Genomic DNA, 19680 nt, shown 5'->3' on the forward strand with positions numbered 1-19680 from the left:
GTTATACCCAAGTCAAAAGATAATAGAGAATGATACCAAGGGACAAAAAGTTTTATTTATTTATTGACTTAATAGCAGTGTGCTCTGAAATATTTGCCGATCGGGCCCAGAAGGTTCTGTCTCTTTCCGGGCGGATTCAGGTCCAGTTTTTAAATAACAGATCCATATCTTTTTCAGGTAGTAAATGAATGACATTTATCTGTTCTGCACAGGTCTGGGTTCAACTTTCAAATATTATGTCCGGCCCAGATCAGTTCTGGGTAGCGGGTCCCTCTGGGTTCGGGTACACTGTCATTTACTCTTCTTCAAGTTGATCAAAACATTTTTTTGTTTTGTGAACACAAGGGAAGATATTTTAAGCAATGTTTGTAACCAAACAGTTTCGGAGCACCATTATCTACCATAGCATTTTTTCCTACTATGGAGGTCAATAGTGCACTAGAACTGCTGGATTACAAATTTTACTCAAAATATCAAGTTTATATTCAACAAACAAGACAATTTATACAGATTTGAAACAACATGAGGGTGAGTAAATGATGACTTTTAATTTTTAAGTGAAAGGCACCAAAAAATTATTAAAATTATTGGAAAATAATACAGGTATAATCTGTATGCATGTGTGAGTAGGGTTAGACGTACACTGCATTATAAAAAGGAGCGAGCATTCGACATGTAAATGTCCTTGCATGTTATCATTAGGTCACAAACACTTCATTTTTGTGTTTAGTACAGGCTGAAAAAATGAATGGACTTTTGTTCTCCAAATGATTTTCCGGGCAGAGCCATTATGTAAGCAACTATAGCTCTTTGTGATAAATCAGCATGCTTTTCAAATTGACTTTTTAGAAAAAGAACAGGTAGTTGCATGCTACATGTTATCCTGACATGTCTCAGTGTTTGCGTAGCCCTCGAGACACCACCTCCCTACTTCTGGTATTACTGGTTCTAGTATTCTGTGAGTTGACAGAGATCTGTCATAATGTACCTGAGTGTTTGTTTTCCGACCTGTGGTTTAATTCATGCTTTTCCCTCACTGTAGTGGGTCAAGGGAAAAGGACACGGGTGAGAAGAAGAGCATTTCCAGGTAAGTCTATTTACCTCCCATTTCAGTTTGCAATTTGTTGAAAATGTTATCGCTTTATCACGATTTTCTGTAGAGAAAAGTGTCTTTTTTGCTGAAACTTTGAGCTCTCTTAGTACAGCAATTTTATTGTGCCAGATTTGACATGTGTAGGTATAGTAGTGCATGTCAATATAACTGTTGGGTTTGGACAGCATAAATACTGATACCTTTTTATCAATGTGGCAATATGGATTATATGCGTTGTTATATGTGAGATTATATGTGTTGTTTATATGTGAGTTTATATGTGGTGTTTATATCTACACAACACGAAATCGTTCCGGTTTCTTCTGTGTTAAAAGTCAAGAGTCATTTAGGATGAATGGTGTTAAAGTGTTAAATGCTGCATACAGAACTTGAGATTGATTTGTTTTGTATTAAACCATACCCCAGAGGTCTGCTAATAGACTTTTGATGTGTTTGACTTTTAGGTGCATACAGTACCTCCCCAAAATAAGTATATGAACACTTTAGCCAAACTACTGAATACATCATTGTTACTGCATTACACTGTAAGGAAAAATGGTTGAAAAAAATTGCAAAAAAAAGGTTCCTAGCTGTCACTGTGCCAGTACCGTTTTAAAAATACACCTTTATACCTATAGAGTTGACATTAGTACCTCAGAGTTACACATTGGTACCAAATGTACACATCTGTACCTAATGGGACCTTTTTAAAGGGTACTGCTGGTCCAGTGACAACTTTTTCTGAGAACGTAGACTAAATTTCAAATTTGTGGTCATCTACTGATGATGGTGGGGTTTTTCTCAGAACTAGCTTACATTTTCTAGTCCCAAGTTGATCAGTGATTAGTTTACTAGTCATATCAGGTGCCCTAGAGTAACCAATAACCACAGAAAATAAGGTGCAGTACCTAACATAAACTATGGACATGTTTAACTAAGGTAGTGTCCGAAATAGCCCCCATACCCTCCTTTCCATTCCCTACATTAGTCTACTCATATAGTTCAAGGTTTCACGCAGAAAATTTGTTACTCAAGGTGGTAGGGTTAGGCGGGTGGGCGGGGCCAAGGGCGTGGCAATCAAAGGGGCGGTGCGTATGCGTCATGATGAAAATTAAAAAAATATTTTAATAAAGTAAATAAATAAAATATTTATTTTTAAAACACTCAAATAAAACTTAATTTTAAAGAAACTATGACAAAAAATGAACACATACTAGATTATTAATGAATTTTAATGTTTTTAACAGATACCTCTAATGGGAATAGCTGCGTTATGAAATGAAACTAAAGGGTTAATAAACACAAACTAAAGCAGATGTTGTAGAGCGTCTGGCGAACAATGATAGATAGCGCAAACATGGTAAAAACTGATTATTTCCCACTATTAATTACATTATCTTAAAGAAGTGTTACTGTAGCATGTAAATAATGCACATGAATAAAGTGAGCAAGAGCGCTCAACAATTATGTCTCATCAACAGGCACGTGAAACCTTAGAAGGTTGCTCAAACAACAAAATCATCAGCTAACTTACTTTAAAATTAGAAGAACTATAGACTAATACAATAACAGGCTTGAATAAACCCAAAACACAAGTCCACTTACAGTTCTCACAGACACGTTTTATCAACTGGCTATCCTCCAGACATGACGGACCACGTCTTATCTCATTTCGGCCGTGTGGTGCGCATGCACGCTCGCGGTGTAAAGCACGTCCGCGCTATTCTCCGAGATGTTTTATCAACTGGCTAGTTATCCTCCAGACAGTGACAGTCCGGACCACGTCTTTCTCATTTGGGCCGTGTGGCGCACGTCACCGCATGCGGTGTGATGCGCGTACGCACTATTCTCTGAAATGAACTTGACGGCCTTTTGTGCAGCAAAAGTTTGACAAGTTAGTTAAGGCGGTAGGGTTTCCAAGCTAAGGCGGGCCGCCTTAACTGAAATATGCTGCGGGAAACCCTGTAGTTCATTCGAAAAGTAGTAAATGAAAACAAGTAAGTTAATTCAGACACATGAGCTTGCCAAAAGCTCTGCAGTGGGGGCAGTGTCTTCCTCTGAAACGCAAGATTTAATTTGGTGTGACCCTCAGTGGACGAGTAGCAGCTACTTGTGAGTGTACATCAGTTGTACACTCATTATTGAGATGCATTGTGGGGTTGATTTCGAACACCATTAAAAATATAGTATAGGGCCTAAATGTGTCCATAAACACCAAGGAAGTGTCCAAATGCTTTCAATATCAATTTTGACTAAAAGGATTTGTCATTTAACAACCTAACAAACACCATAAATGTAACCCAGTCTGTAAAAACTCAACTAAAGTAATTGTTTTGTGATTTACTGATTAATACATTAAACCATCAAATATTCTGTAAAAATATATAACCTTATCTTGAATATTGACTGCGTGAGGCCAAAGATTAAAAACCCAATGCTGCTGAAAAGAAATAGAAACCATCAAAGAAATTTGAATGGTTTCCATTAAAATACCATAAGGACCCAACACATACCAGTTGAGACCAACAGAGACCATAAAGTTTCTATCACAACCAATACAGTCCCATTAAAACCATTAAATCCAATATAATTTCTGTAATGGTTTCTATTGTTTTTAGCAGGTAGAAAAACCAACTTACAGTGCAAAATAATAAAACATAGTGCCAATAAAAAGTTTAATTGCAGTAAAAGTATATATTTGAATTCTGTAGTTCAAAATCCATCATTATCTATTTTTGTAATTTTTTATGGCTGTGATTAATGCTCCAATCTCATAATTATTATGTGACTTAAGCCTGGATTTCATAGACAAGGTCACAGAATTTTAAAAGAAAAAGCGTTTGACTTATGTAATGTGTAGTATGCGTATATATATATATATATATATATATATATATATATATATATATATATATATATACACAGCTGCAGAAAACTATTAAGAGACTACTTCAAGATTATTTATAGTTATGTAAAATTATAATTTTTGTGTTATTCTGCCAACTACAGACAACATTTCATTATGTTTTTACATATATTTTATGAAAATGACTTATGTCGCTTATGAGGTTTTTTTTTGGAATTCAACAGACACTGGACAAAAATGGTTGTAATACATCTAGATATTATGATTTAAGGCAAAACTGAAGTGGTCTCTGAACTTTTTTCATTTATTTTCTCCAATATATATTTACTATACATACATACTGTATATTCATACCCTGTAAAACATTTCTGTAGAAATTACAGTATTACTTGCAGCTGGTTGCCAGTAACTTACTGTACATTTTACATTTATGTTATTTACTGCCAACAGTTTGTTCAAAGTTAAATGAACATGAAACATTTTCAGTCTTTATCTTCTACAGTAAGTTACTGGCAAACAGCTGCATAATTACAGCAATTTTTTACAGTGTAGTAAATATATATTGGAGCCACTTTATGCGTGACAAATAGAAAGAAAGGTAATGGTGTGAGAAGGAAAGTAAATTGGTTGTGACATGTCTAAAAAAACATTTCACACGCGTATAAGCCAACACGGTTAACCGCAAGTAGAGATTGCTCAAATTGTTGGTTTGATTTGTGACAGGTGTCTTAACTCACCTGTAACACTGCAGTCACAAGAGTTGCGTAAAGTATGAAAAGAGCTACATCAATGAGCCCATGTACCTGCTTATAATTACAGGAGCTTTTGTGGTGCGGCATTCAGCATGAATGAATGTTTTTGTGAGACCGACAATATATTTGTTCTTCCAGCCTGTTGGGATTTTCTTCACTTCCTTTCTGCCATTTTTAAAGATCGGTTTGTTTTGATGAAGTATTTTTACGATGTCGTAAAACCTCCTGTCCAAACAAAAAGTGGTAGGGTAAATGATGACTAAATAAATGAGCAGGTTCACTTTAGACAAAGGTCAAAATGCGGCAGTCACAGCAGGCGTGGCTTTGTTTTTGGGACATCGGCATGCTATGAACACAGCGTTTGAAGACTTACAGTATGCAGGCAAAGGTGTGCTGAGACACGCGCCTTGTTTCTGAAAAGTTTGACTCATGATTTGAGGATAAATTATTAGACAGTTTTTGACAGGTTCATGACAGCTCATGACTAAGGTGATGTGCTGTAAGATAAAAAGGGTTTGTACACTCTCAGGGCAGTGCTTTTTCAAAAGTAAACTTTTGTACCTCAAAGTTGCGTACTGGTACCTCAAAGGTTCATATCTGTACCAAAATTAGGACCTTTTTAAAAGGTACCATCCCAGTGACAACGTTTATACCTTTTGGTCTGATAGTGCGTTGTATGAAGTTAAAAGTAAAAGTTATGTTTCGCAATCTGGGAAATTTTGGCAAGTAAGGTTTAATCCTAGATCTTTTGTTTGTCCTGAACAACTCCAACTTTTTAAAATTAAAGAGAAATTATGCTTGATAAGAATATTATTTGAATCGCAAACATCTAAGCCTGCCTCTTTTACTATCTGATAAGGTGTCAGAAATGTTGTTCAAAGACCAATGATACTGTAAGTCAAACCAGTTTCTGCTTGGCAAAATCACAGTCACATGGCCTAGTGGTTAGTGCTTCACTTTGTTTTCAACCCAACCGTTAGGTTAAATGAACCCAGAAAATATTTATAGTTGACCCAACAATAGGGTTAAAACAACATACTGTAGGTACAATTACAACCCAACAAGTCGAGTTTGTCCCTTTTTGACCCAACTTTGGGTCGAAAATAACCCAGCATTTTTACAGGGTTGCGTTCAGACACCTTATGCCTTTGTGCCCATGCAGACGTCACAAATTTGAGTCTAGCTATTGTCATTTCTCAGGTCTTTTGCTAAGACATTTTCCCACACCACTTTCCCACAGCAGTTTCTTAAGGGGACATGTTGTAACATCAACCTGAACGTTACCACACCGAGACTATATTATTCAAAGCAACCATGTGTTTTTAAGCTCTAGGACTTTTTACACTGCACTTAACCCCAGGTTATCTTCAGCCCCCAATGACGGCGTGTAAAACATAAGAAATGTTTTTCTTTATTATTGCACTATTCCAATTATTGGAATTCCAAGAAATTCACTATTCCAATAATTATTACAATTGCACTATTCCACTTTATTATAAAGATAGGTATGGTTAAGAGAGGTATATAAACCATGCTTTTACTACAGTTAAAAAACATGGTTACTGTGGTAAAATTATGGTTACCACAAAGTAACCATGGTTTTGTAAACCAAAGACCATAGTAAAACCGTGGTTTTGCTAATAGTAATCAATACACAAAAAAAACATGGTTCCTACTTTTACCACAAAAAGCATGGTTCATTTTCATAAGGGTAACAATTGTGAACATTTAATTTTGTGTACTGACTGATCTAAATACAAGACTACATTAACTAATGAGTTTGACCAATGTTTGTGTACATGACGAAGCTCGTCACAACATGTATGTAGTCCATCATGTGTGTGGTTCGACATTTAAAAAATGTGTGTTCGGTGCATCAAGTGAACATATGTGCATCATGTGTCTTGACAAGTGCCTGTTGCAGACGCGTCTAAAGGGTTTATGATAAAAGACATGCTTGCGTTTGCCAGATACTCGCTTAATCCCATGTGTAATCAGAGTTTACTGTTAAGGGAGTGTCTTGCGAGTATTTTGTGAACGTGAGCGACTCTTTTATCCTAGCGGTTTCGAAACGTGTGCAGCAGGCACTTATTTTGACCAAACATGTAATGCACATGGTTCACATGACGCAACAAACACATATTTTGAATTCGCGCCACTCGGAAGAGCAGTCACTCGACGCCACTGTGGCGTGCGAGAAGGCGGAAACCAAAGAGAAACGTCAAAGCAAGGACAAACATGTAATTATTATCTGACACAACAACCTTGTGACAAAACATGATTTATAGAGCAGTTTGTCCATTTACTGTTAAAACACGACGGCGACTTCCATGTAAGGAGACCCGTGGTGTATGTGGATAAAAACGGCTTATTTTAAGGTAATCAAAACATATTATTATGCAATATTTATTTATATATTATATTACATTTTTGTCACTATATCCACACACATTTTACACATTGCACCTTTTAGATCCAAAAAAAGGATATGTCTGGGATAAAGAGGATGTATGGTCACCCTAGCATAGTTCACAATCTAACATCATGTGTTAATTTATGTGTTCAGCTGTGTCCAGATTTAAGTGAGCCTGTCCTTCACCGTTTGTACTTAACGTGTGCCATATGGTTGCCAAAAGCATTTGGTACAAACGACAGGTCTCACAGCCCATAAACATGACATAAAACACAATGTGCAGCACATAAAATATCTTTAGAAACTAAACTATATATATATAAGCTTTATAGAAATATGATTGCCAAAATATGCCGTATGTTATTAACAAGCAATTTGTGCTTCATAAAATCTGCTCGCATCTGTCTACCGAAGCAACAATAAAGCATTAGGAATTAAGACAATAGGCTTCACTGTGTTAAGAGGATTTTTGCTGTTGACACACTGCACAGATTATCACCAATAAAAGCTGTTTTCTGCTTGACTGCTATCTTGTCTTGGTTTACACTTTTCATGATTGCAAATCAATGTAGGAGCATAAAAACAATTCCAAAGACGTTTAATAATACTACATTTGCATTCAGCCAAATCATTTTTTATGCATTTGGCAGACACTTCGTTCCAAAGATGTGTTTTTGTGTCAAGGTGTCCTGGCACTTACAGGCACATTTACGTTAAAAAATGCAGGATTATTTTCAATAACCAAAAGGATGAACCCAACTTGCTGGGTTGATATTTAACCTATGTTGGTTTGTTTCAGCCCAAAATGCTGGGTTCATTTTACCCATTGTTTGGTCAAACATAAACACTTTTTGAGTTAATTTAACCAAGCTGCTGGGTGTCTCCCTTTTTGACCCAGTGCCGGGTTAAAGGTGCTCTAAGCGATTTGACGCGTTTTAGACCATGAAAATTTTTTTGTTACATACAGCAAACATCTCACTATCTGCTTGCTGCCTGTCCGCTGATCAAACTGTAAAAAAACGCGATCTCTGTAGACAGTCTAGGCTTCACAAACGGCAATAACAACACAGTGGCCAAACCTACCACCATGAAACAAAACAAAGTATTCCAGCCAATAAACAACAAAAAGGATTTGGGGGTGGGGGTTGGGCGCGTTCATGAAAGCACGGAAGGGAGGGGGAGGAGTTAGCTACGCGCCGTCTGTTTGAAAACAATTCAAATGTCAACAAAAACTAACGTCTCGCAGATTCGCTTAGAATGCCTTTAAAAATAAACCAGCATTTTTTTGTTTTCTTCTTAATGGCTTGATATTTAGCGTATATCAAGCATTGTTTGAATCATCGTTAAGTCAATCTCATAGGATGGTGCAACCCTGTATCACGAAATTATGTACCTATAGTCACGTACATTTGTGAGTCTTTTCTGTGACACTGACACGTTTTTCCGCCTTTTTGCATGAACATGTCACGTATTTCTGTTTAAGTGTCACTGTCACATAATTTGTTTCTTGTCCTATTTTCAAACCATTGACGCTTCGGTATAGTGTTAGATTTGGTGTTTGCGTTAGGAAGTCACTTTAAGTAGTGGTTTATACCTTTTTTCATGATTTATTTTTTATATTTTATGATTTTTAAACCATTGTCGCCTGGCATTATGGTTAGAGTTAGGTTTGGTAAGGATGTTATTTTATGTAAATCTAACCCTAAACCGAAGCAACAATGGTTAGAAAGTAGGACAAAACAGTTGAGTAACAAATACGTGACAGTGACACGTAAACAGAAATACGTGATACGGTCATGTAAAAACGGAAAAGAATCACAAATTTACGTGACTATAGGTACGTCATTTTGTGAGACTGGGTTGGATGGTGAGAGGCTTTAGAGACATATGTCTCATTACAGATTCTACTTTAGGGCTTTACTTAAGGGTTGGGGCAAGTTTAAGGGCTAGTGTGCGTGTGCAGGAATCTGGGGAGCATACCGAGAGCTCGGATGCTCAGATTGAATGATGTTCAATACTATCAGCACTTCCCTTAGGGTCTCTCTTTAACTGGGAATTACAGTTGGACTATAAGTGTGTACTCGCAGATGCATTCAAGTAAGTACGGCATTTTCGTTTTCTGTTTGGTCGGCTGTTTGATTAGTTGTTTCAAGCGTGCAGTTTTATGTGACAGTGGGGCAAATGGGAAAGGTGTATTTATAAAGCTCAGCAGTTTTGTGCGATGTTAGTTGGTGATGTTTCTCTGTTCTCAGCCTTGGGGGGATTATGTATAAAATAATCAATCGTGTTTCAGCGAGTTTCTATTACTCAGGCAAGTTTCGATTACAATTATCATTGTTAGATCAACTTGCACTTCATGCTGTTTTTAATTAGATTAAAACATCAGAAATGATTTACAGTTTAGGTACTCGGTACAGTTATGACTGCCAATGAGGTGATAAAGGTTTTTTTCAGAGGTAAAATGTTAAGGATTGTGGTTGTATTGATGCGTACATGTTTGTTACTGACATCACAGGTCATTTTAGGAAGAATGAAAGGTCTTCTTAGGTCACCAGATCCGATTGACAAGATATAACAGCAGTCTTTATTCATGTCTAAGGCTGAGTTTTTAGTGCAATTTAAAAAATGTTGGGTTGTTTAACCCATGGTTGGGTCAAATATGAACAAACCAAACAGTTGGGTTAAAGACGGTTTCAGAAACAACAACATAAACAAATGGCTTTTGTGGACTAAATGCAACTTTTGGTAGATTTCCACACAAAATCAATAACAATTTTATTTCTGATAACAAGAGAAATAAATGACCAGTAAATTACCTTTGTTCATATCAAACTATTTTACTAAGCAAACGTTACTGTGTAAAATTAATATATACAATGTAATAGCTAGATCCTTGAATTCTTGGCTGGCTGTTAAACCTCTCTTTCTGCACATTTGTGATCCATGCTCATCGTCTAATACTTTTTTTATGTTTTCGACAAGGTATTTGATTCAGAGATCAGTTTAGCCACTAGCCAGACTAATAAATAAATAGACTAGAAGTTAAGGCGCATAACCGTGACAACGCGCATGCGTCCAATGAAACCGTCTATAAATTATTCTAAGCTGGGTTGTTGTTACCCAACCATGGGTTGAAACAAACCAGCATTTGGGTGAAATAACCCAGCATTTATTTATAACCCAACTGTTGGGTTTGTCCATATTTAACCCAACCATGTGTTAAATCAACCCAACATCTTTAGAGCGTAGCTTTAAGGCCATCGATATGCTATTGTATTCATAAATGTTAAAGGGCTAGTTCACCCAAAAATGAAAATTCTGTCATTATTTTTTCATCCTCATGTTGTTACAAACCTGTATTAGGCCGGTCGCGATAATGAAAATATCGACTTATCGAGCGTAAGGTAAACGAAACGTCTGTAGTTTTTTAGAGGCGATAAATTACCATGGTGTTTCCAGATGTGTTTGTTTGCAAAAAATAATGAATATCATTAGCATTTTAGATGAGAGAGAGAGGGTGGACAGTGATAGGCGAAGAAAGCTGAAATTTCGTGTTTTTATGGTGAATACATACAGTTTGAAAGAATACATATGACTGGAATTGGATTTAAAGCTAAGTTACATACCACATCACCGACGTGAGGAGAGGAAATTTACGTAAACAAGCCAGCATCTCTATTCTGTTAAAAAACTGAGGTGATGAAAAGAGCTTTACAAATTAAAAGTAACCTGAAATATAACCATAACATCTAGTTTTTGGATCTAAGGTGTAGATATTATAAAGGTGACTGCGCGTAATGGCGCATTTTTACTGATGCGATCAGAGTAAACATTCGTCTAAGGGGCGATTCACATTTCGCGTCTTTTGCGCACTCAAGTTCGTTAATTCATGTCTTTTTCGCGCTCAAATTGGAAGCGAAAACATTTAAGTTAAAACATTTCAACTTTCTAGAATATTGGAAGCGACGCAGTCATGACACACTCATTTTTTCAGGCGTGTTCGCATCGTATCGAGTTAAAAACATTTCAACTTTCTAGAATCCCACAAGTGCACCGCAGGTCATGTGACAAGAACCCTGTGAAGCTGGGATTTATACTCAACAATCTATCAGCTGTTTAAAATTGAAATGCATATTTTATAATATTTATTTATGTTTTAAATATTTAGAATATTATCTTTTTCTTACATTCCAATTTAATATTAATATTTCATATTTTTATTTTAATATTCTTGAAAATCTAAGTTGTGTTCTAAGAAAGGATGTACTTGCATTATTATGCTATTTTATTGTCATATCTAATCAGTCTTAAAAATACAATACTATGGACTATTGCCATTATTTCTGGAGCAATAAACCGACCTATGAAAAGTATGTACCGTGACAGGCCTAACCTGTATACATTTCTTTGTTCTGATGAACACCAAGGAAGATATTTTAAGGGATGTTTGTAACCAAACCGATAGGCCCCATTCACTTCCATATATGATAAAATAATATTATGGAAGTGAATGGAGCTCGTGAAGAATTTGTTTACAAACATTCCTCAAAATTTCTTCCTTCGTGTTCATCAGACCAAAGAAATTCATACAGGTTTGTGACAACATGAGGGTTAGTAAGCGATGAGACAATTTTCAATTTTTGGGTGAACTATCCCTTTAACTCTCAAATGAATCTTTCTTTTCCAGGAAAATGAACCCAAAATATTACTGGCTCATCATGCATGAGATGGTGATAGAGAGGAAAAAGTTACATATTGCAGTTTTACTGTATCTTGTATGACAAATGAATAAAAATTAATAATCTTTTTTTCCTCAATTTTTGTAAACATTGGCTTTGATCCTGTACACACATTTCTCTTTCGCCAAATGTCAGCGTTTTAGGGCATCACTGTTCCTCCTGCTGATTCCTTAAGTCCTTCCAAGTGTTTTGAATGCTCAGACGTTGCTCTTTATGAGAAAGGCAAAGACTTAATCATCTGAAATCCACATCATGAGCCGGGGGGATGAATAAGAGAATCCATCTCCTCTGGCCACTCTAGGATAAGGAGAGCTAATCTCAGGTTAATGCTTGTAATTTGCGCAGGCGGGCTTGACTTTGTGCAGCTCGTGAGTGCGCAAGATTATGTGAGGAATGAGCCTCTGGCGTGAACACTCTCACGGTTCATCAGTCTTTCATGGAGGCGTGATGGCAAACGGCATGCACAGAGTGAGGAAAATAAACAACAAGAAATTCTCATCGCTGCCGGTTCGTCTGTAACTTTAACCTTGCAACCTCTGCGTCTCTAGACTTTGCAGTACATGCATCTTATACAGTATGTGTATACCCAAAACTAATTTTCATTAAGTTAATAGTATCAAGTATCATTATTAAGGTGTTCAAATATTTGTTCATAGCTCTCCAGTTCTCTGACCCCTTTGATTTGTGACCCGTCACGGAAACAAGGGACACAAGTCGGCAGCACAAGTTTCGAGAAAATGGGAAACAAAGTTTTTTTTTCAAAATATGTGATTTTCGTTTTATTGAAGAATCTGTTAGTTGAGATCACGAAGAAGCCTCTCCATGTTTGAGATAGCAGTTTTTGTATATTTAAAAGCGTACATTTTGCGTTTGAAATAGGCTTGTTTTTCCGGAGATTCTAGCATGCAGCAGGGGGGCGTCATTGTCTGTGTGTATATTTACATACTGTATAAGCTTTTGTTTTCGCCTCCGCCCCCAAAGGGAACAGCGTGACTACTAAATAAGGATAGTTCGCCCAAAAATGAAAATAATGTAATTAATGACTCACCCTTATGTCGTTCTAAACTCGGAAGACCTCCATTCATCTTCGGAACACAGTTTAAGATGTTTTAACGTTAGATTTAGTCCGAGAGCTTTCCCCTTCATTGAAAATATATGTATGGTTTCCATGTCCAGAAAGGTAATAAAACATCGTCAAAGTAGTCCATGTGACATCAGTGGGTCAGTAAGATTGTGTTGATGCATCGAAAATACAGTTTGGTCCAAAAATAGCAGAATTACGACTTTATTCAGCATTGTCTTCTCTTCCGGCTCGAGCGTGAAGTCACGTGACTGTAGTGACGCGGCTGCCCTGTTCCTCAGACATGTTTGCTAAGTTTTTTTTTTTCAAACTTATAGCCTGCGTCTCCCCAGACTGTAATGCTCGGGCGCACAAAACAAAAGAAAAATAAAAGAAGCTGGGGCGGAACAAATAACAGTCAGCCGCATCGTACGTCAGCCGCGTCACTGACTTTATGCGGCGCCGCAGTGGGATGACGTCAAAAAACCGCGAGAGCTCTTCAAGAAATCTTACCGAGTGGTTTAATTTCGACTCGCTCTTGCGGTACTTTGACGTCATCTCTCTGTCAGTTCTTGCAGCGCAGCATGAGTCCAAACACACAGAAGTTACACAGATATCGTTGTATTCTTCATATAATTGGCTACATGTTTTGTCTATCAATATTTTCCATGAAGTCATTGGCTGATGGAGGAACGAGCGAGCCATTGGTAACATCTCTAAAGGCTGTCACGTTTTCGACGGCGCTGTTTGGATGATCTATTATACTACTTTCCTATTTTAAATACAAACTTTGAAGGTGGGTTCATGTGTTTAACGGAGTGTAAGCTCATATACCCTTACATGTTACGATTTAAATAGTCTTCAGATTGTATATTATATTGTATTACCAGACATTCATGCGAAATCTGATGTAAACAATCTATATTTCACGGATTATATGCATTTGTGGACAAAAATGGTCATTGGATAATCTGAAACAGACTGGATTCGACTTGTGATCCCCACAAAGGTAAAAAGAGTCATGTTTATTTCTGCATGTTGTCATTTGGTCATAAAATACTACATATGATGCTAGAACATCGCAAAACGGCTTTACAGGGGGTATGGCTTAGCTAAATGAGATGTAAATGAGCCCTATTGTCTCCCCCAGCTGAAAAGAAGAGTCCCTTTCGTCTCGTTTTTCTCGGTTTGAGTATTTCTGAGTTCCTATATTCAAATGGCCACAACTTCTCCAAATCTTATCAGATTTCCATGTGTTACACATCGTTGGAAAGCTTAAAAACTGCACTTTCAGAATCTGTGAATAACTCAAAATGCCCAGATCCGACTTGTGTCCCTACTTTCCGTGACTGGTCACATTTGCTCTCTTATAGCTTAGAAGATTTCATGAAGTTCTCAGTGTTTTAAGCATCACCTTAAGCCCAATTTATACTTCTTAGCCCAATTGTACAGCCTAGCCTACATATAGATGTGCATCCTATGATGTAGACTGACACGCACCTCTTCAAAAATGTTACAACATGTCAATTCTACATTGGAACGAAAGTGCTGTGATTATTCAGAAAGAAACCCTTCCTCAGGTCAAAAAAATCGCTGTTGCATTTCCTCATATGCATTTATGCTTGGGACAGTAAATACAATAATAGACCAAATTGAGGAGTGATACTTAACAACTCAATCTGCAACAATAATTTATTTCCATCCATCCCTGCTAATGCCTTTCCAACAACATACACAACAACCAACACAGTGTAGTGACCTAGGGTGACCACATTTGAAGTGCCCCCCCAAATTTTTTTTTTAAATGTGTAGTCATTCAGGGCTTCAGACTAACGTTTTTTTATGGGGAGCACCGGAGCTCCTGATTGAAAATTTTCTTATTTTGAAGAAATTTTTAGGAATTAAAAAATATATATATATATTAGGGGTGTGCAAAAAAATCGATTCAAGATTTGCCGATTCAGAATCAATTCATAGAATTCCAAAAATCGATTCATACATATTTTTTTGTAATGCCGTGTTACTATTGTCCTGAAATGAGTTTATCTCAGTATTCCCATAGATGGCGCTGCGTCGTATTCACTCTGACGCCTGCACACTCTTGTCACAGTGTTTCCCACACATTGACTTTACTTGGGCGCGCTGCCCAGTTATATTAACAAGTGCCAAGTATATCTGGTATCAAATTTTGTCTTTTTTGTTTTTCGGTGATGATGACACTCTTTAATAATGACATTTTGTGTGCGACATGATGAGTTCGGTGTGAGTTCACGTTCTCTCTGTTTCTCAATGAATTATGCGACTGCATAATTAATAAACCATATATTTTCTAAAATCTATTGCACTGACCGAGCAAAGCTCAAGCTGACTCAAGATTTACAAAATGCAAAGCTGTAATGTAAAGTCCCCTGTCACTGGGACAGCAAGTAGACTTTTGAATCTGAAATAATGAGTGGATTTAGCTTTTTTTAATCGGCAAGAGAGAAATAGAAAGAGAGGCACTTTTCCTGCTTCTGCTCTATCTAATAGAAATAATAACCATTATAACACTAGTCACATTTATAATCTATAGACCTGCACTGTCTATCATTAATATACTATATTATTGTTTTTAATAGAGTTTGATAAAAGGGGTCATCTAATTGCTTCATAACAATTTTTTTTTTTTTTTTGCATAAAGACATAAAGTAATATCAAACTATATTTAATTTGTTGTGTTTCTTTTCTTTAAAATTGTATATCTACTACAATCAGTCACATAGGAAACAGTAAACTACATTTACACACTGTGAATCGTTTTTTTAAAATTGCGAATCGTTTTGGAATAAAAAAATCGATTTTGAATCGAATCGTGAAATTTTCTGAATCGTGCACCCCTAATATATATATATATTCTTACTGTAGGTTCACACCAGCCGCGGAAGAGGCGGCAAAAACGCGTGAACCGCGTCCAGTTTGCCGCTTGAACATTTTGAGTTTACTCGCTTAATCCGCGCGTGAACGCCGCGCGTGAAATTCTAGTAATTCGAGAAATTCACGCGGAAATCCGCGTCATGGGAGGGGCTTCTGCGACTCCGCGGAGACTACACCACTCCGCTCGCTTCCTGTAATCACGTCACTACTACAGCAAGCTCCTGATTGGTTAACGCGGCGCGGAATTCCGCCAAAGTTCAGATTTTTGAACTCGCGCGTTTCCCGCGGCAACGCTCAATTCGCGCGGAACGCGCGGAACGCCCCACGCCTTCCGCGCGTTCCGCGACATCCGCGCCGCGGCTACCGCGTGTACCGCGTGTACCGCGCCGCAGGATGCCTAATCGCGTGTTTGCATTGACTTAACATGTAAATCATCCGCGATTGCCGCCTCTTCCGCGGCTGGTGTGAATCCACAGTTATGCTTATGCAGTAACTACAATTTTATGTACAATAATACCACTAGCCTTCGACTAGAAACACCAATTAGCCAATTTTGGTTAGTGGCTGTGACATGAATTAATTTAAAAACATTACGGGGCGGTTTCCCGGACAGGGTTTAGATTAATCCAGGACTAGGCATTATTAATACTTTTAACATATGTCTACTATATATGTTAAAAGTAATCAGGACAAGGTGTTTTTAAATTAAGGCAGCTAAAACATGCATTTTAGTCTGGGACTAGGATAAGCCCTGTCTGGGAAACCGCCCTTAAATATGTTTCCCCAGCTTCTGGTTTTGAAGAAAATGTCCCTGTCAAGTTATATCATGCGGTCTTTAAACAACGACCATCTGCCAGTCAAGACTGACACATTCCTAAGATTTTGAAGTTTTTGTCAGTACCTGTGTTTCACCGTTTACATGTTGCTCTCTCACCCGCCTGAGGTGCAAAGTTTTTGAAAGCATCTCACCAGCTATAAATCCAATATATGATGTTAAACACCGAAGACTCATAAGATTCCTCTGTCAATTTTGCAGTAGAAGGATTTACTATAATTGCTTCTCTGTTTTTGCTCTTGTACTCTTCCAGGACTCTTAAGATCTTTGCCTTGGAGGAGTCAGTGAAGAGCTCAAACTAAACTTTCCAGGTGAAATACCCTTTTATTTCCTTTTCTCATCTGCCGGCTGGGATGAGGGGGCTCAGGAGCCTTCGTGTCGGCCTCCTGTTGATCATCTTATCCACTGCCTTTGGTGTTTACATCCCTCCTCACGGTAAGTAGCAGGACAGTTCAATGACTCTCAGATGTTTTTCTGCTGAGCGTAACTTTAGACAAGCTCATTTCCCATTGCATTTCGCCCTTTAATTCGAAGTCACAGCTATTATCCAACAGCATTGATTGTTACTGTACATTAAACTCCAACAGAAAGCAGACTTTCCTGTTTAGCATGAATGACCATTTAAATGGCGAGGCTCTTTTATCTTTTGACCTGTTTCCTGTAGTCGAGCAACCGCCAACCATCACCATTCAGACTTCGGGCTCTCTCATTGCCTTACCGTATGATGACAGCTACACCCTCAAATGTGAAGCCAAAGGCAACCCAAGACCAACGTAAGTGAGATCTCCTGCACTCATGGATGTTGCCCATTTCTTCTTCAAACATTAACACATTAAAAGCAACAGTGCATCCAAAAACTTTATATTGACATTTAACCTTTTTAGATGATGTCACATGCAAAAAGCACATCATTAAGCTTAACAATAAAACTGATGTTTTGTTTACAGAAGAAGGTGAGGTGTAGGTAAATAAATAATGACAGAGTTTTTATTTTAGGTTGAAATATTACTTTATACACTACAGAATGGATTTTTTAAATTTAGTATTTTTGTCTTGTTTTCAAGACAAGTATCTTAACATCATTGACCAGTCAGTAGTCAAAGATCCCTGTATTGTTTACATTCATAATGTAAAATATTTTACTTACCACAACAAACAGTACATCATTAAAAATGTCTAAAAAATGACTTTTCTAATTAGGAAATTAACTTGAAAGCTTAATTTAGGTTTCCTTCGCCTACCCTGTTGGCCTAGTTTTTATGTTTAAGCCAGGGGTGTCAAACATACAGCCTGCAGGCCGAACGCAGCCCAAAAAGGTGTCCAATCGGCCTGCATGATGATTTTTTACAGTTTATGAAATATTAAATTAACATTTTAAAATTCCATTTCAGGCAGGACACGGCATTCGCAAGTGTCTAGCTAATTTTTAATAGCCAAACACGTACGGTTTCACAGGTGGAGCGTAGACTGCATGTGGTGCTTGTGCATCCAAACTGTAAAAATTACTTCAATTGTTTTTTTCACCTTAAAATTTACTTTTTTTTGTGTTTACAGTGCGCAATATAACATGTGTTCATGTTTCACATGTAAAAAATGCTGTATTTTTCCCACAATTTACTTATCTGTATATCACTGTTTTCACGGTCCTAAAAACGGGCTGATGTCTTCCTTGTTTTATGAAGTCCCTCCTTCAGAAATACGTATTGAGTTCTGATTGTGTAGTTTGTTTAGTGTGTTGTGATTCGATAGCAGATTAGCTTGCCATTAGCTTAGCTGGCGACTGACGTATTCCTGTGGGCGGAGTTTAGTCAAAAAACTGTTCAAGTGATGTCATTAAAGCAGGAAGTAAAGGACTGTAGTCTAAAACGGCCGTTCGCTGTAGGCTTTGAAGGGCGAATTCTGTTAAAGAAAATATATCGCCTGCCAGTGAACTATTTATGCTATTATAGCAACATTACACACTAACTAGGGTTTAAAAAATGGGATCAGAAGGAACGTGATCTTTAAGTTGAATAAACATACATTTTTAGAATATACTTTTTTTGGTTACACTTTATTTGAAGGGGTGTTCATAAGAATGACATGACATGACACCTTCATAATCATGACATGACACGCGTCATGAACATGAAGTACATTTTATAAACATTTATGACAACGGTCATTAGGTGCCTTTTGTTCAATTATGTCATTTTTAATGCAAAAATTACATTGTTTGAGATGTCTTTGTTATTACAACTTGACATAAACCAATACATTATAACTTGTCATAAATCTGTCATAAACATGACATAGCAGAATAATTATCAAACTTAATAGTCTACCTAGCTTTATGGGTTAACATTACATTAAACTGACATTAAAATATCATTAAGTGTAAATACTATGTCAAATAATTTTAAATACCTTAACAAAATGCATCAGACTTGTCAAAGATTGTAAGTAACTAGTGCACAATACATAAAAAACTGACAACCAACAGAACTTGTTCTTCATCACACTTGAATAAAAAATGAATAAAACATTTAATCAATTTAATGTAATGCACTGTTTTTTAAGCAATATGGACCCAACGCTGCATAGCTTAACCCATTATTGTATTGTTTTCATTTAATTTTAGGTGAATCTGTCTCCAAATGCAATTAAATATAATTGTATCAATTTTAATTATTATTTTTACATTTTTATTTAATTTTATCTCTCTAACACCTGGAGGAAACTTAAAAAAAATGAACTGAAGAATATTAATGACACTGTTATAAAACTATTTGACAGAGTTTTAGCACTTAATGACATTTAAATGACAGATTATATTTCTACCACTGTATTTGAGGTCAAGAAAAATATTCATGACGCTGTTACAAAACGATATGACAGAGTGTTAACACTTAATGACATTTTAATGACAAATTCAATTTGTATCACTTGATAAAAGTGGTCATTTATGTTGTCTTGGTCAAGTTGTCATAACAAAGACATCTCAAACAATGTCATCTTTTCATTAAAAAT

General features: G+C 36.8%; 1 protein-coding gene across 3 annotated transcripts in view; it reads left to right on the forward strand.

Annotated features, from left to right (window-relative positions):
- chl1a (cell adhesion molecule L1-like a) overlaps positions 1-19680 on the forward strand; it is a 90983-nt gene that overhangs the window by 24925 nt on the left and 46378 nt on the right. The window contains exons 1-4 of one of the 3 annotated variants that reach the window (XM_073812966.1): positions 940-958; positions 1043-1087; positions 16925-17106; positions 17336-17444. In XM_073812966.1, coding sequence (XP_073669067.1) covers positions 17025-17106; positions 17336-17444 — 191 coding nt within the window. In that variant the 5' untranslated portion in view covers positions 940-958; positions 1043-1087; positions 16925-17024. Of the gene's footprint in view, positions 1-939; positions 1088-16924; positions 17107-17335; positions 17445-19680 lie in introns of those variants that run through there. The other 2 variants (XM_065286250.2, XM_065286249.1) reach the window with 2 other exon arrangements.

The sequence above is a fragment of the Paramisgurnus dabryanus genome, chromosome 21 (assembly GCF_030506205.2).
Source record: "Paramisgurnus dabryanus chromosome 21, PD_genome_1.1, whole genome shotgun sequence".
NCBI lineage: Eukaryota > Metazoa > Chordata > Actinopteri > Cypriniformes > Cobitidae > Paramisgurnus > Paramisgurnus dabryanus.